This window comes from Pipra filicauda, unplaced genomic scaffold (assembly GCF_003945595.2).
Source record: "Pipra filicauda isolate LSUMZ 115617 unplaced genomic scaffold, ASM394559v2 scaffold165_size2600900_pilon, whole genome shotgun sequence".
Taxonomy (NCBI): Eukaryota; Metazoa; Chordata; class Aves; order Passeriformes; family Pipridae; genus Pipra; species Pipra filicauda.
The window spans coordinates 611,518-639,285 of NW_024104162.1; the positions used below are offsets into that span (position 1 = coordinate 611,518).

Here is a 27,768-nt window from a genome sequence, read left to right on the forward strand (position 1 = left end):
CCACCGCTTTGCAGGATGTTGCCTCCTGGTAAATTCCAGGCAGATCTACATTTTAGCTGCAAGTTGACATTCTGTGACCCCATGTTCCAACAGTGGGCTTGGGAAGGGTTAGTTTGGCAAAACACTGCACCAGCACAGCTGTCCTACTTTCTCTGAGCCACTCTGGGACATCCAGATTGCATTCCTGAGGGCTCTTCAGGTCACCCTGTTCTGGGATTTTGCCTGCTTCACAGGTCAGTGTAAATGTGCCTGCAGTTGAACAATTTGGGATGCAGATGTGCAGGTAAGAGGTTTTTTTTGGTCTGGTTATCAAATGCAAGTGTGCTCATTTTCCTTTGTTGCTTTCCCACACAGCTTTATGTTGAGCGTTCCCAGGATAAGTGTTGCTGGATAAATTTTAGATGACGATCTAAGTTTTATAAACTAATATTAAAGGATCTTGATAACTGCTCTTTATTTTGAGATCTGTAACTTGTCCTCTCTTTGGTGTGTTTCATAGTTGTACGCATCTCCTTTTATAATTGCTGTTTTGTATTTCCAAAAGATTTACAAAAATAATTGCTTTGTAAGATCCTTTAAAACCTCTTATGTAGATGTAGTTTTGAGTCTAATATTAGGGTACCTGTAATCTTGTAACATTATTTGAGTGACTGGATCTGCTTGCTGATGTTGTGCCTCAAATTAAGTCTAGCAAGTATGTTATACAGTTCTGCTTTAAGTATTGCCTCAGACAGTTTTTATACAGGTGAGCAAAGCTGAGTGGAGACTTTTCTTTCTTATCCAGAACAAAACTTTTCACACAATAGAAGGATTTAAGAAATAGTAAGTGCTTGCTTATACTTGTGGACATTCTTTGCTGTTATGATTTTTTGACCCATATAATTCCTGCTGTGGGGTTTCCTTTCCATAAAGCTGGAGATGATGCAGTGAATGGACAGGACCAACCTGCTGCTGATCACAGAATCGTAGAATGGCCTGAGTTGGAAGGGACCTTAAAGATTATTTCCTTCCAACCCCCTGCCATGGGCAGGGACACCTTCCAGGTTGCTCAGAGCCCCATCCAGCCTGGCCTTGAGCACTTCCAGGGATGGAGCATCTTCCAGTTGTTTGTTTTGTTTTTCTCCCCCCCCATCATTGTTCCTTTCATGGTCTTTTTTTTAACTTCATTGCACTCGTTCAGTACTAAATTAGTTGTTATTAGTATTATTTATTAATTATTCTAAAGCAGTAGAATTTCTGTCAGTACTTTTAATAATTCTTGATGAAATGTCCCATTTCAGTGAAAGAGAACACCAGTGATTAATTGCCCCAAAATCAGATGGGTGTCAGATGCACTGCATTTGTACATACAGCTGGCCAGGAGTGCACATTTTTCAGTGATGTCTGTGAGCAGGTCTGAGGGCCTTTTTGACATCTTAGCAAGGGATTTTTTTGGTTTATGCACATGCTGTGTGAGTTTAGGCTGGTGCAGATGAGCTCCTTATTTCCCTGATGCATTGTATTTCTGAGCATTTGAAAGAGTATGAGCTGTACTAGAGCTTGCCTTTTTAATGCAGCCTTTGAAGTATGAGTGTTGTTTGCTGGCATCTTAAGAAGGAGAAAGTTTATCTGCTTTGATAAACAAGCCTTGAAAAAGAGCTCTATGACCTTGCTTGAGGAAAAATTATGATGGGAGGAATGTCTTGTATATTTATTTTATATAATCACAAGTGGTAAATTCAGTTAAATGCAGCTTGTTTCAAGTGTAAAACACTTAGATACCTGCCTACACTTCAGGCATAGTAAGGGTATTATCATTTAAATGTCGGAATTATGATAACTAACATATTTGTTTAACATGCTAATAGTGTATGAGGCCAAACTTACAAGTTTTGAGAACATTATAATTTAAATACTTGGGTCGTTTGGTTTTTTTCAAGTATTAGAGCTTCAAATTCTGGAGAATAGACATGGATGACTGTTCTTTTTTTTCAGATATGTTGATATTATGTTTGTGAAGAATTGTTACAGATGTCCTGTAGCAAGCAGGCTGCACGTCTTGCGTCTTCCCACAATGCTAATGAGCAATTGCATTATGAAAACTGTGGTGGAATATGGAATCTTTGCTATTTTCTGCAAAGCTCAGAGCTGCAATTCAGAGAGAAATCATGCTTTTCGGTTTCAGTTCTATTCTTTGACAGATGTTTGTTCCAATTCAAAAGGTACTTTTTTCACCATCAATTTCTGTGTTCCTTTGTGCTTTCTGGTTCCCTTGACAAAACCGCTAAAGCAAATAGCATGGAACAAAATCTTGTCAGCTTGTTCTGCAATGTCCAGTCCAATGTCCAAAATCCAAAATATATTACGGGTTTCTGAAAATGTGGGTCATAACACTTTAGAGCAAGATGCTCTCACCAGCATTAGAGAGGTAATCTAATTGAACTAATTGAAAAGCTAATTGAAGAGTGAAATGCAGTAGGCAGCAAAAAAGCACAATGAACCCCAGCATCAGAGTAGGGTGTTCCTTGTTTGATTTATCTGATCCTCCTGGGACCTAAATCCTATGTAGCAGCGAGTGCCTCTGTGTATTGTGTTTGTTTGTGGATCGTGGAAATGTAATATAAACATTACATTTCATTTGTAATGTTCATATATTACCATTAGAAAATACGATCCTTCAGAATGTGGAATTCAGTTTTCCTTTATTTTTCCTATTGAGAAGGCAAAAAAATGTTCTGCAAATTACCGATTCTAAGCAAGGTATTTGACAAAGCTGAAGAAATAAGAAGAAATCTGTGGCAGAAAAGGTTGTGTGTGCACAGAATATTTCTAAACCAGTTGTCACATGTCAGGTGAGCCCTTGTGCATAACTGGTCCTTCATCTATCCTGTCCTTCGCACGTTGACTCTCACACTTGGGCCACTCTTGAAGCTAGGCTTGACTTAGACTTCAGCTCCCTTATGCTCTAAGGAGGGAGGAAAAGAATTCCAAGTTTTTATGAAGAGTTACCTGTCTGTTTTTGCATAGCCCTTCCCCACTCGAGTCTGTAAGGCTGGAAGTCACTGTAATCCCAGCTGCCCCCTTCCCCTTGCTGCTGTCCCTTTCTGCAAGGTAAGAGCAGCATGTGGGAGCATTCCCTCTTAATGCACCTTGCATTCCTCCTATCTTTTGTCCATGTGACTTTGAAGTAAGTGTCACATGGTGATGGAGCACCCAGACATAAGTGGTTTTAGGGACTGGAGAGAGGAAAGTTAGGTGAAAGGGAAGTGTGCTGAAAAGCTGGAAGAAACTTTTTTTCTGTGTCTCATTCCTTCTAAAAACAAGGAGCCGGTTGTTGAGGTCGGTTGCTCTGATTTGAGCCTGGTGGCCATGTGGAAAGGGGCTCTGCAGGTGCTCAGGTGCTGTGGGGGGCAGGAAGCACATCTGCATGGTCTGGTGGGAGAACTGTCCAGGTGAGCTGCTTGTCAGCACTGAGGCACAAAGCACTGTGCAGAACTGGGGATAAAGGGTCGGGTGAGGAGAGCAGTGAAGGTACTGGAGTTTACTCTGGGAATTCTCTGAGGTAGAGACAAGGGGATCAGTGTTGCAAGTGGATCAAGCGATGCCAAGGGGAATATTGAAACTGAAGAAGAGGTGAAACCATGATTACACACTTTAGACTGCAAGTTGCCCTTTTTTTAAAAGAAAAAAAAAGAAAAACAGGAAACATGTATTGCTACTACTTGCTATTACTTCTCCTTTCTGAATTGTGCCACTAAGCTCAGGTGCCTGAAGAGCAGTTCTCCGCTGTTGAAAAATGACTGTAAATGCTGAAGTTATCACTTAAGGTAACAAAGCTTTTTATTGGCAATTTTCTGTGTTCTGCTGTTTGAGTACTTAGTTTTAAAAAAATGCCTACTTCTTCCAGCTTTGTTTAAGTTTTATCAAAATATTCTCAGCATGTTTGAAAGAGCCATTGTTATGAGCAATGCAAGAATGGTCATTGGAAGGAGCTTCATTTGTAGTGAAGTAGGTATTTCTAGAGCAGACTTTTTTTTTTTTTAATTGAACTACTCTTACAGTTGGAAGATAGGTCATCTTCTGTGAAAGATTTTAGGAAAAATAGTTTCATCTCTTTTATATAAAACTTTGTATAAGACTGCTTCTAGTGAGGAATGTGCTATCTGTGCCATATTTGAGACACTTATTGTTTACCACTTCACCTGTTTTTACAACAGGTTTGGTTTTTGAAGGGGATATTGTGACTTGCTAATGAGAGCATTGCATGTTAGAATCTCCTTCAGTAGTTTTGGTTTATGTTATAAATAGCAGCTTGGAAATATTTATGTCCTTTACATGTTTCCTGTCAGGGCTAAAATAGTTTGTTTCATACTTTGAGTGTGTTGCTTCATGAAGAAATCTAGTAGTTTAGTTTGCAAGGTATTTGATACTGAGTAGAGATGAATGTTTTTATCCTTGAACTGACATGGTGATTACTCTTCATATCTGCAGAATGCAAAAGTTCTAGTTGTTTTCTTTAAAAAATAATGGTAATTGTTTTTTCTATACTAAATTAATTATTTGGTTGAATCAAGTTTGTGACTTAGTTCTGGTGGGTTTTTTGTTTTGAGGTTTAGTTTTTTGGTTTTTGAAATTTTATTTGCTTTTTTATTTGTATGGTTAGAGACCGAGTCCTTCTAATCCACACTGAATTTTCAGTTGAAATTATGCTGCAGATAAATCTGAGAAAATACAAGCAGTAAGCTATTGCAGTTTAAGTGATTTTGAGGTTCCAGCTGATTGATTGACTCACCATGGCCACACTTGCTTCTGGATTGCTGAGCAAAATGTTTGTAAATCACACACAGTTGGTAAACCTTTAGTAAGAGGGGAATGAAAAAATGAAAAGATAGCTGTTCCTGAGTGAAATTTTGTAATTGGTATTGTCTAACTGGCAAAGAAATAAATACGTTGCAGTCTATCATAAGGCCCAGTGCAAGAATACTTCTATTGTAACTTATGGAATATTATAAGTAACTTATATGGGCTATAATGAGTGACTTGCTTTGTGTAAATGATTATTAGTTTTCTTGTAAGGTAGTAAGTGAAAACTGGATTAATAATTTGCACATTGGTTATTCTATATATGAGTGACTGATAAAATCCAGAAGGACTTTCTGAAATTTTAAGAATTTCTTTGTAAATTATTTTATACAAAATATGCAGGTGTTGATAGAGTAGTTAGGAATAAAGGTTTAAATGCAATTGGTTTTTTCTTTCAGAATAATAGCTCTGTGAATTGCCTTGGGATTTTTCTTCTCTGTTTTGTTACTCTGAACTTTTGATGTGGTTTACACAATTTTGTTTACTAGTTTACTGTTTCTGGTACTTCAATTCTCAAGCTAAACCTTTCAAAGGGAAGTGAAGAAAACATCAACGTTCCTGATGTGCCTGTTAAGAAACACTGAGGTTGAGAAACGTGGCAGAACGCTGCTGGGTGGTGGCTGATGACAGTGTGTCATGCTTTGAATTAATTCTCCTTGGCACTGAGTTGATGGTATTGGAAGTCTGGAGACATTCAGCTGCTGAGTCTGGAAGTTGTCAGTCCATCCAGTTTGTGCAGTCAGTAGGTGGATAAGCTGCTCAAGTTGTCATTTCTGAATTAAGTGTGAAAAGTGTAATGTAACAAGGTAAATGAGGGACCTTGGTCTTTAAGAGAACGTGTTTGTTTTATCTGACTTGATCCAATTTTAAGAGACAGAGAATCAAGCCCTGAAATCAGAAAGCATAGTAAAAAATACACTTTGTTTGTCCCATGAGAACTTACTAAGAATTATATAATGAAATGATATATAAGTTCAGAAATGCAGCACCCCATTGTTTTTAAGGTACCTTGCTGAATGCTGAAGTGTTGATACAGGATATTCTGATTTGCTTCCAGTCACTTGTGTGCTTTGCGTGTGTTGCAGTTGCGTGCAGGGAGGGGACCAGGCCACACTCAGTTCCTCCCTGTGTCTGTGTGGTTTTTTCCTATTCCAAAAGAAACCAGAACATATAAACAGGGAGGAAGCTGGAGATGTCCTGTGGTGCAACTCTTGAGCGGCTGTGAGGGAGAGCAGAACAGCTGTGTCCTGCACAGCGTCTGTCCCGCTGTGGATGTGCTGTGAAACGGCACTGCTCCAGCACCGACCTGGGGCAAAAGAGGGAACTTGTTGGGATGAAAACCAGTTCAAGTGCAGAGAGGAGAAAGCAGGGAGCTGACTCCTGACACTTCCCTGACAACCTACATGGGAGATACTGAGTAGCGTGGTCAGGGGATGTGCTGTGCAGTAAAGCCGAGGGGTGTAAAGCTGAGGTTGTGTGTACGTTGCCTTCCAAGAGCTGCTGCAGTCTGTCATTTAACAATGTCTAAAATACAACCTCTTCCTCAGCCCCAAGGAGCTACTGTCAGACAACAGAGGCAGGAGGTAATTTTAAGATCAAGTAGCAGAAGGACTAGCTTACTTCTCTCCACGTCGGTGGTAGACAGACTAATTCCTGCCTCCTCACTGGAGCAGTGTGGAAAGGTGCTTTCCTGGGAGAGGGCCTTGCCCTTTGCTTGCTTCCTGTATCTGTGGATTTTGTAGCTTCAGTGGATATTCCCATGAATTTGTTTATGAACAATCAGGAGAGCTGTTACTGATCTATATACAAATTTCATATTCTGTTTTTCTTATAACAAAAACATCTCAATTGTTTTAAGACTGGCTGGACAAACTTTTGAAGCATTTTTTTTGGTGCACACTTGAAAATTCTTCTAGTGAAAGTGTCAGATTTTTTTGTTTATTTTTTTTTAATGACAGGGTCGAAATAGTGCAAAGCTCTAACAAGCCAATGAAATGTTCTGCCAACCTGTATCATTTATTGGGTTTGACATGCCTGGTATTTGCTTAGGATCTGAGTATACTACTTGTCTGCAGAAGAAAACTTCTTCTAGAGAAGTTTAGAAGAAAGAAGCAATGGGGGACACACATGTTTCTTTTGAATTTGTATTTAACCATTTTGCTCTTAATGTTGCCAATTCCCAGTGGCCCAACTTATTTCCCTTTGAAACAAGCTATGGATAGCATCTAATCCTAATTAAAGTTTATTAAAACTTCATAGTAATAGTAGAGTAATTATAGGTAGTGTAAAAGTCTCACTGATTTTTCTTTAATCAAAGTGTAATCTTGTCTACAGCTGTATTAAATTTAAGCTTGTATGACAAACCTCTTGGTATGCCAAAGCTTATTACTTAATAGCAAACATGTTTTTTGTGGGAAGGCTGCGTTTGTACTGGGAGTGCAGTTTGAATCTTATGTGGACTTAATTTGAGGGCTCATCTGTTTTGGTGATGTACAGTACAGATTCTCTTTTTCTGTGGAGTAGATGGACCAGTGTAGATGGGACTGATTTGATGCACAGTGCCAGTGCATTGCCACTATTATTAAATGTCATCATTTTTAATGACAAGCTTGCTGAGCTTTCTTCCATGTTCTGTTTGGACTGTAGATTTTGAAATAATTCTTTAAACGTTTTTGCTTGGAGTTGCCAGTGTGTGTGCTTCTGTTGGTAGTTGGTTTTTTTTTCTTTTAGTAAATGACTCATTCTCCTGAGTTGCTTTAGTTTCTGGAGTTTGTTTTTTGTTCTTCTAAGAGCATAGAAATGAATTATAGCAGAATTTAATATGTTAAATGTCAAGAATACATTTCAACAAAGGGCTATCTTTGTTAAGAAAAAGCCTAACTGTTTTCAGAACAGCAATTTATTTTAAATGCTGATTAGATGTGGAAAAGATTTACATATTAATTCCAGTTCTTTTGCAGTGTATGGCCAGTTTCTAGCTACATATTTTTTACCATTGTTTAAAAAGTTCAATTTCTATATTAAATGGGAAAAGCCTTTGACAGCATTTTGATTTTTACATATGCTTGTTATTCTCGGTAGTATTTCAGTAACTTGCATAATTACAGTAGCAGGAACATTGAAGCTGAGAAACCTAATTTTAAAATCTGAGAAGCAGGAGAATTGTTAATGTGGATGTTGTAGCACAGAAGTAGCTTGTGTTGGAGGCCCCAGACGGTAAAGATGGAATTAATAGTTTAGGCAACCCACAGAATACTTGGGTTTAGTTCTATAATTAATGGAAATTTCGGTGTTAGAAAAACTCCTCCATAATATAAACAGTCTTCAGCTGCAGTTGGTGCTCTGCTGTTTGTGGCGTTGCTTTGCAGTGCCCGGCCCGGGCAGTGTGTGCATCGTGGCATTGCCCTCTGCCGGCTGCAGCTCGGCTTTCAGCGAAAGGAAGAGGCATTGCCGTGCTTAGGGAAGGCATTCAAGGATTCTTCCTTGCAAATGATTAGCTGTGTTGTGGTTTTTACAGTATCCGTGTGTTCCCTGGTCTGTGGAATGGCATCACTTGTTCCGTGACAACTGAATAACACCAGGACTGTACAAAGAAAACATAACGTGATTGTATAATTCCATAGCAGGGACTACCACCCTTAAATATTAATGTGGAAATAAAAAACCCCCATGGATTAATTGTATAACTTTTTTATGATGTTATGAGATTGTCGTTGGTGCTGGTTGAGATGTGCCTTTGGCCTCTTTATGGGATAGTGGTACTTGTAACCTTTTGGTGGGGTTCGGACTTGAATTCTAAGTGAGGGGATTTAAAAAAAAAAAAAAGTATTCATGTCCTTCAGACCACTTTGATTAATTTGCTCTTTTGTGGTTCTTGGTAGGTAGAATATTTTTATCATATTTTATCTACAGTTGTCACTTTTCTGTCTAATTCAAAGCATTGTAAGTGAGTTATGAGAAAAATCACCTGATGACCCTCCACTCAAGGAGTTTGTTAGTCAGGTGGGACTAGTCATCTTTCTGTAATTTTGCATATGCTTTTCAGGATTGAAGCCACTTAAATTTGGAATAAAAAGCTATCAAGCTTATCCTAACTGCTTGGTTAAAAAAAAAAAGAGACGGGAATGGTGATGATACTGAAGTACAAAGAACAACCAAGTGATTCAGTGTACACAGTGTCAGCAGCTTAATATCTCTGCTCTAGTAGGTGAACTGTGAAAAATTTCAGTGTATGTTTCTAGCCATTATAAATGTATATTGACTTGGGAAGAAAAATGTTATCTTGTGTTTTGTCAGTTGTTCAGTGTGACCTGAAATCTGCATATAGATGGAGTTGTCTCTGATTTTTATACCTGAAAGGATCTGCCATTTGGAAAATTTCCTTATGGCAGTTAAAGGATTAAAACATTAGTGAAGGCTGTTTCTTCTTAAACTGCCAATCGAGAATACTGATGCTGGAAAGAGGTTCTTTTTGTACTTTAAAAGTGTTTTCTGTGTTTTAGAGGGAAATATGGCACACTTAGTCCAAAAAATAGCAAGGTTTGATAATATCTTTCAGAGATGTAGACAACTGCTCCCTCAGGCTTTTCAGCTGAAAGGGTGTGAGATACCAGCAGGACTTTGCGATTCCCTTGCCTCTGCTCCTCGTGCTCACTGGCAGATTGGTCATGGGCACTGATGTGCTCTGGGTACTTTTTTATTGACAAAGAGATCTTAAGAGATTTGGATTATTGGTTGTTTATTTGTATGTATTTGTTGGTTTTTGGGTTTTTTTTAGCTTGGCTGAAGAAAGCCATTGATGGGCACAGGTGTTAGCAGTGTAACATCCCTGATGACTCTGTGGATATGATGGAAAATAGGTAGGATAGTCTGTGTAGAAAGCTTTACTGGAATAATTACCTTGGCAAGTTTTGCCGTGTTAGCAACCCTTTTATCTGTGAGTCCAACATACCACGGATGTGAGTTTTGCCCAGGACTGAGATGAGCGTGAGTCGTGAGTCACTGTTTGAAGCCGTAATTACCATATCCTTGAACGCCCCACCTGCCCTCTGCCCATTCCTCTCTGCTGGGGTTGTTCTGGTGTTGGGAACCTGTGAGAAGGTTCTTCTGACATTGGGAACCTGTGAGAAGGCTGCAGCACCTGCCCCTGTTTTTTTTTTTTTGAAGCCAGTAGGACACAGCTAAAGAAATGGCTGATTAATATTCTGTAAGATTGCCTATCAAAAACCAGCCCATACAACCAGCTTATGTTGCTGGCAGACCCATTTCCATATGTGGATTTCTTAACTTAAGCTTAAAAAATCCGTCTTTTTTTAATTGTCAAATTGTGGATCTCAAATGAGCACCAGAATAAATCAGCCATTGTTCATAAATACCAGCATTTAATTACTACTTGCGTTGAAAATCTTGACCCAGGAATGCATTGCAAATAAATCCAGCCTCCTCCCGGACTATTTTCGCTCTCACTTTGTTGGAGGTATGGCTTGGCAGTGCCTTGAGTACAAATATTAAACTCCCAATTGTCAAATTTCTCCTCTGTGCTGGAAAATGAATTTTCCGTCTTTGGATGGAGCCGCACCCTTCTCTTTCGGTGTTTGGTTTCCAGTTAATTGCATTTGCTCTCTGTGTGGAATGCTGGAGTTCAAAACACAGAATGAAAATAAATTAAATTTAGTATTTAAAAAAAAAGAAAAAAAGTTTTGGTCCTTACTTGATACAGAGAAGTCTTCAGAAAAGCAAGGGAGGAGCATATTGCTCTGGTGACCCCTTGTTTTCAGTATGAGGAACTGTGTAGTGAACTCTCACTACACTCTATTTGGGTAATATTTGTGGTTTGGACCTGTTACAAAAATATCTAGTTTGACATGATTAAAATTAGTGCAGTGTCATGTGTACTTAGGCAGTTCCTTTCAGTCAGGACTTGTACTTCTGCATCTTTATTGGCTGCCTTGAATTTTTATCACCATAGCATTAAGCTCAGTATGGTCACTTCAACTGTAATTTAGGAATGTGCTGAACATTATTTTCCTTGTGACACCTGTCAGCTGTTAATAAATAGTTCAGGAGCAGATGATGTCAGAGAGCAAGAAATTTTTGCTTTTTGCAAAGGAGAGCTGAATTAACTAGGCCTGCTGCAGGTCTTTGTTTAAAAAAAGTAAAAATACTGTAGTCAGAATTGACAAGTCCTTTCAGATAGAATGTCCCTTGTTAAAAGGAAGGGAGACAACTTCTTCCTGATATTTTTAGGGTTTTTATGTAGTGTTATTGTGGCAGTACCAAACCACTGTTGCATTGCAGTTGGATGTGTCTGTGAAATCTGATGTGGTTTTTTTCTTTATCTGACTGTGATCACTGGGAGTTTTCTCTGCTCTAAACCAGCAGCAGTATGGAATTAATGACAGCAGGTACACACAGTGCCTGGTGTAGAAGGAGTAGAAATGAGAAAAGTTTGAAAACAACTTCTCCCTTTATTCTCTAAGCAGTTGAAAAGTCAACTCGTGAGAGGAGATTCTCCTTTGGCAGGAGTAGAGGAGCTTTGATGTAATGATTAACTAATTTAGAAACTTAGCAGCGAGTAGCAAGACAGTTAAGCAGCTTTTGCAGTTCTGCACCTGCCTTGAAATGTCTGGGGTTATGGTGGGAGTTGGAGTTTCCTGACAAACTAACGAGCTGCCTCACTCCTTGTGCTTTCATATAAGTAGATCTTCTCTCCTGGCGGAGTATCTGGTAATTTCAGCTTCCGTTGTGGTTTCTCTTCAATTTGCTTGCAAATGAAAAATGTAATTGTTTGCTGATAGAAGTTTAGTAGCCCGATTTTCTTTAGGAAAATTTCCATTTCAGTTAATTTTCTGTTAGTCACTTGGGTATCTTCTTAGCTCAAGATTTTCGAGGAAGCAGAAACAATGGATAATATTAGTGTTGCATTTTTCTTTCTGAGTATTTATGGACAGATGCTGATAGTATTTCAAGATTTCCTCTTATTTTTAAAACATTTTTTTCCCTTTATCTTCTACTTTTTGTGTCATTTTTGCCTATTCTTCAGTGTTCTCCCACAAAAACAATTTAGTGGGTTTCTTTAGTAGGTGTTGAAGATATTTGATTTTAGTTTTTATTTATACAAGGTTTTCATAAGGTCAGTCAAAATTTAACGACCAGGAAAGATTTATGCCTTACCTTTGTGCTTTTAAATTAGGGCACAGTTCTTTCCAGACATGACAAATCTCCCTTTTTATGTCATAATTTTCATTGCAATAGTCAGAGACAAACCCACAGTTTATTTTGGTCTTGCACTTCATTAAGTTGGCCAAAGAATGTTAACTATCAAGTTTAACTATTTTTTGATTGTGAATTTAAGAATAAAAATTTTAGTTTTCTGAATAGCCTTAGCATTTTTCCCTAGTGCAGGTATTTATGGGGGCTTTTGCCTCCTGAAGGCAAGAGTAAATTGCAATGATACATTTCAAACCTTTTAGAAACGTATTTGAAAAGAAATTAGGGTTATATATGGGAACCTGCTCTTTGCACAGCTTATTTGTTTTATCTGGATTCATGTGTCCTACAAACACACTCTCTGGGACTTTGTACACTTCCAGAGCGTGTTTACTTTCCTTATTGCAAAGTTTGACTGTGTCATTTTGCCAAACTCTCATTACATTTATGACAGTAAATAATTGTGTTTAGCTCTCAGTCCAGTTTTGTAGGCAAGTATTCCTGTAATGGCATCGGGATTGATGAGCATTTCACCAATACTTCACTCTTAGAAGTGATTCTCCTGAGGAAGCCTGAGTTTCTGGGTAATGGGCTATTAAGGTGTTTTGTTTCTTTATTTTAAAGCCATATTAAGTTGCAATGTATTTCCGTAGTGGATTAACACAGAGAACACGGGAGCATTCAATGAAACCTCAGAAAGTCACCTTGGCCGTGTGTTTTCCCCAGGGTCAGTGTTTGATGTGGACACAGAAGTTGGTGTAAATGATACAAAGTAATCACTGGTGTCACAGTGATAAGTGATACAGGGCTTGTAGAAATGTCTGGTGTAACGAGAGGCTGAGCTTCCTTAATGAAATAAAGCCCAAAACTTCTTTGCAAGAAGATTCAATTTCCTTCTAGAAACCTGTTCTTCATCTACTTTTCACTGGTTTTATGAGTCCATTGCACGAGTCAGCTTTTTAATATGGAGCAGGAAAGGGTTTTTTTCGAAGTCTGTGTGTTGTGTATGACATTGTCATCTGTGACAGCAACAAGACAAAATAAGTCACTTTTTATATTGCTTTAGTATTCTGTTGAGTCAGTTTGAGCATCTTGGAGTGATGTGTGAGTAATCATTTCTTGGGAGTCTTTTTCTTGATTGCAGTTTATCAAATCTCAGCATTTTCAGGATGAAAATTTCACATGGAATCAAAATAGTACTTGAGAATTTTCATGTAGGCTGAAAATTAAATATCCTTTGTTTTCCTCAAGAAAATAGTATATAATTAGTACTGAGTTGAGGGATTTTTTTTGTAAGAAACTTTTCTGCATTGTCTATATTCAGAATGGAGTTGCATTTCCTTTTCTGAGGCTGTTAATGTCCTTAATCTATTCTGTGTTTTCTGTACAAGAGGAAGTTTTAAAGCCTGGCATATGTGAAGGGACAGACTTTCATTCATCTGTGAAGAGAATAAATTTAAAATTTTTCTAGTTGTTCCGAAACCATCCAGAATTTCTAGCAGAAGGCTGATATTCAGAAATTCTTGCGAACTGTGAGGACAAAAGTCAAGTAAAAGAGACATTCTAAAGAGTAGTAATTAGTAACTATGGTGACAGATGTCTCACTGTAGCAAGTCAGTCAGCTATATATAAACGAAATTACTTGTAAATTAGAACTCTTCCTCTACATCTCTTCTTTTTAAAAATAGCTTTTTGCATCAAAAGTAGTGACATTGATGTGTAGAGAGGGATCTATTTTTGTATGGTGTTGTCACATTTTGTGGTAAAACATTTTATCTTGAGGTTTTTGGCGAGTATCTTGTCATTCTGCTCCTTTTGACAGTGAATGCCTTTCTGGATTATTTGAGTAACCTGTGGATAGATCAGCACTCGTGAGCAACTTGTACCTTTCTCAACTTCTTCATTCTGCACCTTGTGCTTCCTGCAGAAAATTTTATGTAGAAGCTCACATCCTTCAGCATAAACCTTCTACATGAATGTGCTTACTACAGAGCGTTGAGGAAGGAGGCTTTACTGCATAGTAGGGGGTGGCCAGGACTTGTTCTTCTGGGACTGGGTGTTTGACTGCATTTTGCCATTGTGGAATGTGATTATTGGGAGGTGTTAACTGCACAACTGTCAAGTTAGGTCAGAAAGTCTTGTTTCTAGGAAATACTTTGTGAGGTTATTTGAATGACACCAGTTCTGCAAGAGGAGGGTGAAGGCAAATAGGTGAGGAAAGGCAACCATCCTTTTTGATAATGTTTCTGTTCATGTTGGTTGTGCAAAGTTTTGGATGAGTGCACAGTTGGAGGAGAAACGTTTTCAGTATGATCTCTTACTTTAATAAAGGTATATGATTATCTCATAGGAAGGATTTTTTCCCATATGAACTACCATCATCATAATACTACTATATTTTTTCCAGTTTTCTTGTTTTAGATGTGTGAAGTGTTGATAGTTCCTTTTAGAGCTGAAGTAAAGAAAAGCAATCTGAAGGTGGGTTAGTGATGTTCATGCAGGTCTGTGCTGTCTGTGGGGTTGTTGGGGGAGTCAGGAATTGTAATGCAGTTTGTTTACTTATATTTTTACAGAATCCCAGAATGGGGCAGGTTGGGAGGGACCATAGTGGGGCATTTGGTCCGATCTCCCTGCTCAAGCAGGAGCACATGGCACAGGATTGTGTCCAGATGGTTCTGGAATATCTTGAGTGAGGGAGACTCCACAACCTTTCTGGCCAATCTGTTCCAGTGCTCAGTCACTGCACAGGAAAGAAGTTCTTCCTCATGTTGAGGTTTCTGCCCCTTTCCTCTTGTCCTGTTGCTCGGCAACCCCAAGCAGAGCCTGGTCCCTTCTCTGACACCTCCCTGCAGACACTGACAGACATTGATGAGATCTCCTCTCATTTGTCTCTTCTTGAGGCTCGACAGGACCAGCTGCCTCAACCTTTTCTCATAAGAGAGATGCTCCAGTCCCTTAATCATCTTTGTTGCCCTCCCCTAGGCTCATTCCAGGAGCTCCTTGTCTCTAGTACTGAGGAGCCCAGAACTATGTATTTATGAAAAAGCATATATTTCATAAAAGCAAAGATGATGCAGATCATCATGGTTTCTGACAGCTGTCTCCTAATGCAGAGAACTTCAAGTTCTGGTTATGAACTGTATTTTAAGTACTTATGTACTTTAGGTACTGATTGTGACATAGAACAGTTGACAGAAATCAGGTGGTTGACACTGTAAATACAGGCTGCTCTCTGCCATTCTCTTCTTGACTGATGCTGCTGCTGTGGAGGTGGGAGTACATGGCTTAGGAACCAGCTTCTGAAGTAGGCTCATTTTTAGCCCGGGTCATTGTTATGTACCAACCAAATTAGGCAAACTGAAAATGATAGGAATTCTGAAACCACACTGGGTTGTTCAGCTGTCCCTGCCATTGAGCCAACTTTGCTGCTTTCTCTGATGGGTAAGAGGCAGATAACCAGGATGGTGGTGGGTTCAGCTGCCTCATTTCTTTTGTCCAGTACCACAGGTAAATTGAAGACCTCAGTCTGGAGTGGTATAATGGTTGTGAAAGGTGTGAGGAACTATGGGTTGGAGTTGAGGGCAGCAATGCATAATTACAGACAGGTGATAGAGATTTTCCTCTTCGTTTTCATACACGTGCACAAACCTTGAATTGTGATTAGGGTTTTTTGCTTTGGTTTTAAACTAGAGAACTTGGATTGTGATATAGTTTGAGGTCCTACATTTAAACTTTTAGCCATATTCTGCCAATCTCTTTAGTATTAATTACTGTGAAAATGCAAGAATACTGCTTGAGAATTATATTTGGTAAAAAATAGCTGAAACCCTTTGAGTAGAATGTTTTAAGCTCTACATTCCTAGTTGTAAAACTGAATAATTAAAAACTATTGCTTAATCCTTTTAGTAGCTTTTTTGTTAATAATGACTGCTTCCTTATACAAATTTAAAAAATCCTTGTAAATGTCTGACATCCTCTTTCTGAGTTTTTTTGATGTAAAGTAGATTATGTGGTTACCTGCAAATATTAAAGAATAATATAGAGCTATTGACTAATAGTAACCTTGAGTCCTGAGCTTTTCACCATCAGACAGGTTCAGTTACAACTACTTGCAAATGTGGAGGTCAGATAGTGATTTAGAAAGTAAACACTTTCTAAATGGCCACAACAAGTAGGAGGTGGCATTAACTCTGCAAACATGCTTTCCTATGTTTCTTTTTTTGTGAATGTTTTTAAAATTCTGATAGGTGTGAGGGTATCTGTAGAGCTCACCAGTTAAAAAAAGCAGTGCAAACTTGTATGTCAAAACAGAGATCTGTGCTGAAACATTTGGAGGTACAACACACCTGGGCATGTTTGCTTTGTTCTGTTGAGAAAGGTGACATTTTTATTTATAATATTGGGAAGAAATTCTTTGCGGAGAGGGTAATCAGGCATTGGAATGGGCTGCCCAGGGAAGTGGTGGATTCTCTGTCCCTGCAGGTTTTTAAGATGAGACTGGATGTGGCGCTCAGTGCCATGGTCTAGTAACTGCTGTGGTAGTGGATCAGGGGTTGGACTTGATGATCTCAGAGGTCTTTTCCAACACAGCTAATTCTATGATTCTATGATTTTGCTACCGGAGCAACTCAGGGTTGTAGACAAGCATGTGTTTTGGGCACAGGTTAAGCTGTTGCTTCCTCTCCATGCTGGGCATTGCCTGCCTACCTAAGGTGCTTCCTCCTCCTCCTCCCCAAAAATCCATCCATCTTCCCTTCCCTGTTGTAGCCCCTGTGTCCTTTTCAGGCAAAGTCTGCAGACTCTGCTCACACAAAAGTTAAGCTGAGTGACAGAGCCTGTAGTGAACTTCAGAGCACTTAAATGACCAGGACATGGCAAGCAGCAGAGGGATTAATATTTTACAGCACTTCAAATACATCTGGGAAGGCCGAACTGTGTTTATACCCAGACTTGGTTATGCTGGCACAAAACTGCTTTTACTGCCACCGTTTATTTTGCTTGACAACAGGTATGAGCAACCAGCAGGGTTGTCCTGGCAGTGCAGTCAACAAAACTTCAAGGTGTAAACAGACACGGAACAACTTGGTCAGCAGAAGAGCATATTCCCTGCTGTCCTTTCCTTCCTGCCCCTTGGAGCTACTGGCAGGTTTGGAAGCTTAGCACTGAATTCCTGGGGGTAGCTGAGGATTTTAACCTTTTTTTCATCAGAGTAGCTGGATTTACATTAGGCTTACACTTTGAGTTGAAAACTTGGAGTGACTTCTTTTTGTCCAGTGCTATATCAAAGAAGGTTACTTTTTTCTCTTTTTCATTAGTGCACAGAAAGAGTGATTAAATTTATTTTTTTCAAAGATGTTACTGAAAACTACTAGCAAGTTTTGCTTCACTCTGGAGATATTTAATACTTATGGTCCCTGAATAGCCAACTGCCACTCCTTCACTCCGTTCAATCTGACTGGAAAATCCCTTTCTTCACAGCTGGTTGCTTTTAGTTTCATAGCGTGTGCCTGCCTCGGGTAGCTTGAATAATTTTAAAAATATCTCTAAACTTAATAAACTCATTTTGTTTCTAAGTTGAAGGATCTGGAGTTTAGTAAGCGAAAAGCTATTAGATCTGTGTGTTTAAGAACCAGAAAACTAAATAGAAAAGCAATTTTGCTTGCTGTACCCCACCCTGTGAATTATGCTTGCTTATGGAGACAAATTCTTCTACTTCCTTGACAGGCGGGTGGAGTTGGGCAAGTGAGAGGAATGGAATTTAGGATCTGTCTAAGCAGACCAGAATGAAGAACTCAATCAATTGGATCTGGAGATAATTTAGCATTTGAACTTCTCTATCTTACAGCCAAAGGGCTGACCTGGAATTCAGTATGGTTTGCACAGTGTACTCTGTTAGCAGAAGTGCTGCCCCCCAGTTGAGAAAATACTCAGTGTTAATACTTCAAGGAAGATAAAATAATCTTTTAACAGTATGGGAGAAAAGCTTCCTAGCTGCAGGTGTGACAGATGTTGGCCATGTTAGTTTGACCCTGGTATATATTGTTTTAAAGTCTTTGGCTTTGCACAGCCTGACTTGTGCTCAATGTACTTCTCTTCCTAGTTGAGTTCTCAGCATTAAATGAGTAATTGAACACAGTCGTGCTATTGCTTAGTCAAATTCTGAGCTCAAGCATTACTCCAGGGCAAGTATTCCAGTTTCTAGATCCCTGTTTACTTGCTGCTTTTGAGTATCAGCTTTAATACTGGGGGTGCATTTATAATGCCTGCATTAATTGTTCAGTGATTATGTAGTGTGAGTAGGGCAAGAATCTGTCATCGTTAACTGCAGCATTTTATGGCTTAACTGCTGAGGCTGACAGCCTTGCTGCCCCTTGGTGGCAGTAACCATGGCAAAAGTGAAGCTGCCATCTATTAGTGGCTGTAGTTCAGAGTTTGACAAATTAATTTAAATCTTTCTGGTTTAAGCTAATGCCTCAAAGGTTTAATGAGACCCTGAAGCACATGGGAGTTGTGTTTACTACTTTCACACAGGAAATAAGGGATGAGGAGAAGAATGGTGAACTAGGATGTTCTGAAATTGGGATTCTCTTTCTGCATTAGTTGTCTAGGCAGTGAAAATATATGCAATAAATAAAATACAATAATGTTTGACTTTCTGTAAAAGGCAATAGCCTACATTTTGGTACTTATTAATTATTAATTCAGCTATGGAATAAGGCTGAAATAGCTTTGACTGTATGCTGTGGTTTGTGTCTGCATTTTTTGATGTAGAAGTGGTTCCTCTTCACATACTGAATCTCAAATCTCTGTAGACAAACTCAGTTCTCCAGTAATTCTCCTCAGTGTAACTCTCAGCATAATTGCCCTGAATGTCCTGAACTGCAGTTTCAAGCTGAGTTAGATGGAGTAGCAGTAACGTGCCCTTAGAATGGCAAAGGATGGCTGTACACAGTGATAGCAAATATTAGAAATATTAAACAGTTGGTCAGTTGTTTGTTCCTGTTGTTGGACTGTAATTAAATCCAGGTAATTAAATCACTGAAAAAGTGTGCTACTTTCTTTGCAAGATTTTCTGTGCATCTCTGAGCCTGTTTTTTGTCTTCTCTGAGATCCTTCAGAAGTGTCTCACCCGATATCAGGCCTGCATATGGCTTGGGAACCAGAACACCTCATGACATTCTCACTTGTCAGGCTAAGTAAGGAGTTCTTTTCAGCCTCCCTCTCAAAGGTGTTACAGTAGTAATCATGAAACAGAATCGGCTTTGTTGTTGTTATTTGTTTTTATTTCTTTGAAGGAAACAGTTTACCTACATTTCATAAGTAAGGTTAAAATCTGTCCTCCTGGAGCAATTTGCAGCTTCCTGATGTCAGTTAAAATAGATATATTTTATGTGCTTAACTTTAATATCTTGTAGTCTGTGACCCCTGCAGAAGAATTTTTATTTCACTAATCAGGAAATATTAGGAATTTGTTACGGGGAGAAAACGTAGTGGTATCTAACTGCATGAAAATAACACGTGGACTGTGATTTAGCAGGTTGTTGATACTCCTCTGAGTCATTGACCTAGAAAGCAATGGAACTTAAATGGAATGTGATTTTATACACCACAGGTCAGAGCAGAGGAGGTACTTTTTTGTTCAGTTTGCAAAACTGAATGGTACCTTGAAATGTTATAAATATGAAATGTGTGAAATAAGTACATAATTCCTTGCAAAGCAGGGAAACAAAAACTGGTAGGAAACTTCCTCAGTGTAGTTTCTAAGGATGGACTGTACAAAATAAAACTACAAGTTTTATTTTAGAATAAAGTTTTCAGAAATTTTGTAGAAGCAGCATGGTAAGGTGTCCGCAATTAACTGAGCTTATTAATGGTGTATAAGTGAGAGGGGATGTAAAGAATAAATTATTAAAGAGGAAGTATCGGCTAGGATATCTCTTTTTGTCTGAGGTGTTATGATAATGGAGAGTAAGTTTCTTGAATACTTTGGGAACCACCACTCAAATGATACATATAGTTACTGTGTGAATTAAGGATGTGATAATCCTTTAAGAGTCCTCAAAAGCTGAGTTGTTTTGAATGTGTGTGAGCCACCTTCTCTGCTCTGCGTCGAACTCGTTGTTAATATGAGGAACAAAAAGGCTGGGACTTTCCTCTGAAGCGAGGTGTGATTTATGAAAGCCGGTATAATTAGGCCAGTACATGCTGCCCTTTTTTCCGGCAGTACCGGCTGAAGCACCTCCTCGTGTAACTTGCGTCAGCTCTCGAAACTGGTTTGCGGTGACTAAACAAACGCCTGAGCCGCTCCAAGTGAAGAGGTGGTGGAGCAGCTCGGCAGCGAGCGCTGGGAAGGGAAGGATTCATCCCTGCTCCGAGAGCTGGCACTGCTGCCCGAGCCTGGGCTGCGCTGAGAAGCAGGAAGGACAAATGGTGCTGGTTTCGCAGCCGGCGCTGTGTGACACAGCTGCTGTGGCAAAGGCGTTGGTTCGGGAGTTGGAGAGCCCGCCGAGGGTACTGCATAATTAGTAGTGCATAATTAGTAGTGCATCGCATACCAGTGTACGGCCAGGAGAGCCAGTTCACGTATGGACACGTTTGGTTTAGGGCTTGCGCTTGATTTTGTTTCCTAAAGATAACTTTGGTAATTATGCAAAAGTGATGGAGGGACTGACCTTTGAGAAAGATCACTTGAACTGGTGAAAACTGGTATGGAAGTAACATTTGAATTCGCTGTGTGGAAGGGACCAGCTCAGAGGGTTGCTGAGCAGTGGCTCCATTAAAGAGAACCAAATCTTTTATACCAGGACTTGAAGTCAGTGCATTTCCCCTTCCTTAGACATCAGCTATTAACATGTGGCTGCTATTACTTATTTCTTTACTAGATGCAGGAAGAAGAGTATTTACAAACAGAATGAAAAGACTTGAAGATTATCACTTTCCTAAAATGTACATAATGCAGTTCAGTAGTATGCACTTACTGGATACCAGTTATATAATATGACATGTAATTTGTATTTTCTGTGGCCATTTGTTTATGAATTTCATTTTGCAGTTTGAATCTTGTGTCTGCTCCTATTTTGTGAATTTTGTGTGGCAGATGCTGTGTTTCGCTTCTTTTCCTGTGGTCCCTCTCCCGTATTTCCTTGTGCTGTCTCGCCTGTGCCCTGTTTGCAGATTCTGCAGAAGTGTGTTTGCAAGGGGCAGTGACTAATCAAAAAGTTGGGAGGGATAAAAGACAGGTATTATGCATAGGGAAGAAAAGGGTGGGGAAAAGTAAATAAGCACAGTATTTGTTTCTCCTTGCCTGTGACTCACTTTTTCATAACAGAAGAATTTTCAAATGAAGCAGAAGGCTAATTGAAAACAAACAGGAAGCAGAAAATAATTATCTGTGCACTGAATCATGAGAGGGTTCAGTCCTTTCAGACTATTAAATTAACAAGCTAATTAATTTGATTGGCTTTTAAATGTATAACTGTTATAAAAGCTATATTATATACTATTATATTAATAGATAGTATTTCATAATATGGAGAGTATTACTTAGAGTAGGGTGGGTCTGATTATTAATGCAGTGAATACAGTCATAATTTGTTATCCTTAATTTGTGTTTACCTTCATCTTTATTTTCTCTTCCTTCAATTTAAGATCTAAAGCATATCTGTTGAGGTAAAAAAAAAAGTCTTTCACATACTGCTTTTCATTCTGTCACTTCATACACCTGTCTGAGCTTTCCTGTGCTGGCATTCCCCTTGATTACTGCACTGAGTCCCATGTCCTGGACAGAATGCAATTCAAGCTCTCCAGTTAGGGCTGCTGCTTTATGCTACTTGGGGTAAGCATATAAGATGTCTCACATACTTGGTGTCATTTTCCAGTATAAGATCTGAAGAGCCCTGGTGCTGGGCTCTCACTGCATTCTAAACCCACCTTTTCCCTCGACACTATGGTTTTGAGTTATGTATCACTTTTTTTTGAGGAGTGCAATAATAGGGGCAAATAAAAGCATGTCAAATTCTGCATGGAATCCTGAAAAAAAAAGGAGTCAATTGCTTCTGTAAGTAAAACATGGGAATACATTCATTTCTCTGAAGGCAATATCTTCCCCCAGCCTTATGCCTGCTTTGGGTCTTGATGAGATCCTTTATGAGTGCAGGAAGCCAGGGATTTCTACCATCCCACCAAGTTTCTGTAGTAACTGTTGTCAGCTTGAACTGCTGTGACTGACTCATTTCAGTAGTTACACCTGGCTAGTTCGTAACATCCCAGTCCCCTCTTTGATGCCCTCTGCTCATGAGGTCTTAGCCAGAGACTCCAGTCTCCTGCCAGGTGACTCATTTGTAGCCTGTTCTCAGATGCAGCAGTTTTGACTACAAGTCTTGTGTCATAAGCAGTTTCAGATTCAATAAGTTGCTATTAACATTTAATTAACTCTACAAATGGATATTTACAAAGGCACTTGATGCAGCAATCTTGAGATTAACTTAGTGGCATGAACTAGTGTTGGCTGAGAGGTAAAAGCAGCCTGTTGTTTTCCCTTAGTTTCACCATGGTCTTAGGATTCCTGAATTCTGTCTTCTGATAAAACTTTTCCTTATGTCCTCAGTGCTAAACTTCCCTACAACAAGTTTGTCGTGGAACACTGTTACCTTAAATGTATGAGCAGTTAGAATTTTTGTGTGTTGACCAACATAAATATAAATTCTTACATATATGTGACAAAAGGTATTGTCGCTAATGGTGTCTGTTCCTTTCTGTGCAGGCAGTTGTTCAAGTCTAGTTTGTAGCAATTATTTCCATAATGTATTTACTAGAATTCAATCGTATGTTAAACAGCTAAAAATCAAATACAAATATTTCTTGATAATGGGAAGGTGTTGCATCCTGAGGAGGGTGTTTTGAGTTTGACACATTGATTCTCTTCTATACTGGGAGATCAGGTTATATTTTCTAGCAAATAAAATTCTACTTGAGCTTATGTTTCATCATAGTTGTCTTATTTTCACAGATATTTTACTATTCTTTTTGTTTGTTTCTACAGTTCTACCTTCAAGACACTAAAAGTAGTAATGGTACCTTTATTAATAGTCAGAGACTGAGTAGAGGATCTGAGGAAAGCCCACCATGTGAAATAATGTCAGGTGACATCATCCAGTTTGGTGTAGATGTGACGGAGAACACGCGGAAAGGTAAGGGTATGGATCATTTTCTGTTTTTTCAAGTGTGTTTATTTAGAACATCTTATTGCAATTCAGTGTTTAAAAGTAAATAGTATTCCCATTGTAACCCCTCCAAAGCCCAACAAACCAATCCATACAACAACAGTAGAATTTTTTTAAGGGCATTAAGTGAACAAAACAAGAAGAGAGTGCCTGCTCCATCTGTTACTCATGAGTTTGTCTTTAGCCAAGTAGGTTATAGTTCTCAACTCTGAAGTATCAGAGGAAGGTTAATGAAGGTTAAAGAAAACATTGTTAAGCAATGGTCATGGTGAAATGTTTTGTCATGGAGAGCTTCTGGAGCTGTAGTATTTTTGAGTGATTCATTGTAGTGAAGGTCTCATCACGTTGTTTCACTTTTCTCAAAGATGATGTTGCAAAGATTCAACTCCAGGATGTCAAGTTGAAATTGTCTGGGAGTTACTTAAAATGTTTCCATGAGAAGTGATTGCAAATATTTATGAATACTAGCAGTACACATGGAAGAAATCAAAGGAATACATTGCATCTGATGAACCTGGAACTGTTAATTTGATGAGATGCTGCCCTCACTCAGAGAAGCCGAATTTGTTCAAGTGTATTTAGACTAAAACAATTTTAATTATAAGATTTAGTTGGAAGAAAAATTAGATTTTACTTGTTTTTATCAGCAATTATTTGCAGTTAGTTTATGGGAAAGTTTGTGGAAAGTTCATGGTAAGCAAAATCCTTGCCATGAATTCTTGCCAGTAGTAGTTCTTTCCAGTGGTTTTACAAAACACCATCCCAGTGACCTGTCATTTGTGTAATGAGTGATCAGATTGTGCAGCCTTCCTTGTCCTTTTCTCAAGCTTTGAACATGGGAGCTGTCTCATGTTACTGATGAATGTGAGCTTGCTAATGAGGAAGAGCATACAGGTTTGCTTTCCTCGCTCTCTGTGCTCCCCCAAGCAGTGAAGGGAGATCATATCATCATGCTGAGGCACAAAACAGCTGCATCACAGTTTGGGTGTTTACCCATGAATGCCACTGGAATGCATATAGACACAGTTTTTTCACCAGTTCATTTCAGGAGTCTTAGATGTTCCTGTTAATCTAATCTAGTCATGAAACAGACACGAAAGTAGTTTTTAAATTAGTGATTCCCTTTAAAACCACTTTGCATTTTGTTATTTACATAATGCCTTACTTGCACAAGACATTTCAGCATTCTGCTGGGTGTAATTATAAGGTAATGACAGGATAGGCAGAGTGTACTTGTCTATGTAAATTCTGAATTGTGTCAATATTGCTAGAATACATTTATTTTATTGCTCAGGCTCTATCTTAGTAAATAATTTCCTTGCAAATGTGATCTGGATTTGGTTCATTAAAGTAGTGGCATGTTCAGTATGTGATTTTTCAGGTTATCAGGTATGAGCACTGATTCCTCAGCTTCCTGCTGTGCAGCCAAAGTCAATAGCGGGCCCTGGAGAAGTGTTTCCATGCCTCCTGCTTCCTTATTTGTCCACTTGCTGTATTACTGACAAGCACAGAGGCCTGGCCATTTCCCTCTCCTTAAAACAGCACTTAGCTATTACCATCTTGCTGCACTTTTCTCTGTGTTAGTGTGGTTTATACTCTTTTAACACTTGTTAATTTTTCCAGTCAGCACCAGAGCACTCCAAGAGTTAACTGGTGGTATTTCCCTGCCTGGAAAGGAGGAGCAGCCTTGCAAAGCAGGGTCAAATAATACCAGATGATTTAGTTCAAATACAGTTTATGTACTTTTTTCTAGTCAGGTTTGGACTCTTTCGAACATCTCTTCTATCATGGGGTGTTTGAGGGAGCCTGTGCAGTGAGGAGCCCAGTGAGTTCTGTGGGGTGGTGCACAGACCCTCAGGGGTGTGAGGGGCTCCTCGGGGCTCGATAGTGGCTACCAAGGCTGCTGTTATCGCACTAATGAGGGAAGAGTAAACCCAGACCGTCACTTGTGAATTCTTTCTCTAGGAAGCAAAAATTGAGACAAACAGAAATGTTTTCTATGTTCCCACTGTGCTCCCTGTGCAGCATAATCCATTGGGGTTCAAGGCAGCTCTTGGAAGGGTTTGGAGTGGTGAGGTGAAGTGTGAGGCAGCACCATGTTTCGGAGGGGTGCAGAGCTCATGACTGGAGTGTGGTACAGCAAATTGAGCAAGAGCAGGGTTTAAGTCTGTGGTGGGAGTGGGGCAGGGTGTCACTCCATGGTGGGAGCTGTGGATGTGGGGCAGGTGTTTCAATCTGTGGGGAGTGGGATGGGGTTCACTCCATGGCCGTGGGATGGGGTTCACTCCATGGCCGTGGGATGGGGTTCACTCCATGGCTGTGGGATGGGGTTCACTCCATGGCTGTGGGATGGGGGTCACTCCATGGCCGTGGGATGGGGGTCACTCCATGGCTGTGGGCCAGGGGTCACTCCATGGCCGGATGTCACTCCATGGCCATAAGTCACTCACTCCATGGCTGTGGGCCGAGGGTCACTCCATGGCTGTGGTGCGGTGGTGTCACTGTGGGCCGGGGGTCACTCCATGGCTGTGTTCCGGGGGTGTCCCTGTGTTCCGGGGGTGTCCCTGTGTTCCGGGGGTGTCCCTGTGTTTCCGGGGGTGTCCCCGTGTTCCGGGGGTGTCCCCGTGTTCCGGGGGTGTCCCTGTGTTCCGGGGGTGTCCCTGTGTTCGGGGGTGTCCCTGTGTTCCGGGGTTTCCCGCCCTGGGCGGTTCTCGGGGAGGCGCCGCCGGGCCCCGCGTGTCCGGCGCTGTGGCGCCCCCTGGCGGCGGCGCGGCCGCTGTGCCGGTGGCGGGCGGGAGCGGCGGCCCCGCGGAGCGCCCGAGGTGAGCGGGAGCGGGAGCGGGATCGGGAGCGGGGAGCGGGGGTGGCTCAGTCCCGTGGGGAAACCAGAGCTTGCTTCGCTGCCTTGGCTTGGCATAGACCTCAATTTAAACGGTTGCTGCTGTCCTGTGCAGTCAGCGCTGTAGTCATGTTTTCTGTGTCGCTTTCCCTTTCCCTTAGGCTTTCTTATTATTTTTGCAATTACAATTAACTGATAGCTAAAGGTCGGACTGCGGGGTTTGGGTCGGTTTTTTCTTTCTTATTGTTTTTATTTTATGAACTTATCAAAATGCTTGGTACCTTTTCCCAGTCAGTGTCTTTTGCTAAATGCTCTTTATATCGTAATATTTTACACAAATAAAGCTCCTGCAGCTTTTAGGGGATTTTTTTTTTTCCTGTCTGGGTGTTGACAGAAAAACTTCACAATTATGTAATCTCACATTAGACCTACCTGAAATGTGACCCAAAGGTAAAGGTGTCTGTTGGTATTTAATTTCAGATACCCTAATGTTTTCTTATTGAAATCACTAATTTCCTCTTGAAGATTCTTCATTATGAAAGCTATGTATTACAGGCTACAGCCTGTAATATGTAATATTAGCTACAGCTAATATTACTTTATATAATGTAATTTTTAAATGTTTTTGCAAGAATGGATTTGTTCCATTATAAATAAAGAGCCCAAACCTTGCAGATTAATCTATTTTGCCCTGGCATATAAGTGTTATACTTTACCAGATCAGCTTGAAAAAACAAGGTGCTGTAGCCAGGAGGATGTGTCTCCAAAGCATTAGCTTTTAGCTTTGGATAAAGGTTAAAAACAACTCGGCTTAGTTGGATCATTTCTCCTGTATTTTTAGATTCTATTGAGGTAGCTTCCTCAAAGACTTGTCTCATTTCCCCAGAGTATTACCGATGTCCTAAAATGCCCATTGCCCTTTTTTTCAAAGCTAGATTAACTGTTTTGCTGATATTAATAACTGTGAAAGTAGAGCAGCTATTTTGTACGTTGATGGGTGCTTGAGGTATAGTAGTATATGATAGGTGACCACATACTCATTTGTACCTCTCTTGTGGTGGTATTTTGGGTACAGTGTATCTTTCCATGTATCCAGAAATAATTTTTACTTCCCAATTCATAGAACCATACAAGGAAAAAACCAACTAAAACTCAGACATAATTTAACTGTTTGCAAAGACATTGAAACTGGTATCAGTAACATATTCAGGAAACATTGTGAAGAAAGCTTGATGTAGAAATCAAACATTGCATTTCCTCCTCTTATTCCTTAGGATCTCTCTGGAGTTCAAAGAATCTTGAATTTAGTCCTTGAGAAACAAGTTTTCCTCTTCTGAAATGAGAGGCCATCTAGGGCTGTGCATTAGATGTGCACAAGCATCCCAAAATAGAGATGTTTTGTCTTGAATAATGCTGCTTATGGTGTTAGAGAGGATGTACTTCTCAGTGGTTCCTACACACTTCCTCTGCATTTCCTTTTTGATCCTTGTTTGTAAATAACAACTACTTGGCAAGTTCCAGATGTTGAAGTGAGTGTCAATGACACAAGTTGAGTGTGTTGCCTTTTGTCCCTGGATGTGCTTGTAGGAATCTTGTCAAAAAGGTGGCTCGTTATGTTGTTTATACCTCTGCATTCCCATTGCCTAGCTCAGGTAA

At 39.8% G+C, this 27,768-nt stretch overlaps 1 protein-coding gene across 29 annotated transcripts in view; it reads left to right on the forward strand.

The window, feature by feature from the left end:
* LOC113991872 (sarcolemma associated protein) overlaps window positions 1–27,768 on the forward strand; it is a 98,694-nt gene that overhangs the window by 11,201 nt on the left and 59,725 nt on the right. For 27 of the 29 annotated variants that reach the window (XM_027728649.2, XM_039379366.1, XM_039379357.1 and 24 more), the window contains exon 3: window positions 23,093–23,240. In XM_027728649.2, the coding sequence (XP_027584450.2) occupies window positions 23,093–23,240 (148 nt within the window). Of the gene's footprint in view, window positions 1–20,401; window positions 20,563–20,673; window positions 20,693–23,092; window positions 23,241–27,768 lie in introns of those variants that run through there. The other 2 variants (XM_027728564.2, XM_039379376.1) reach the window with 2 other exon arrangements.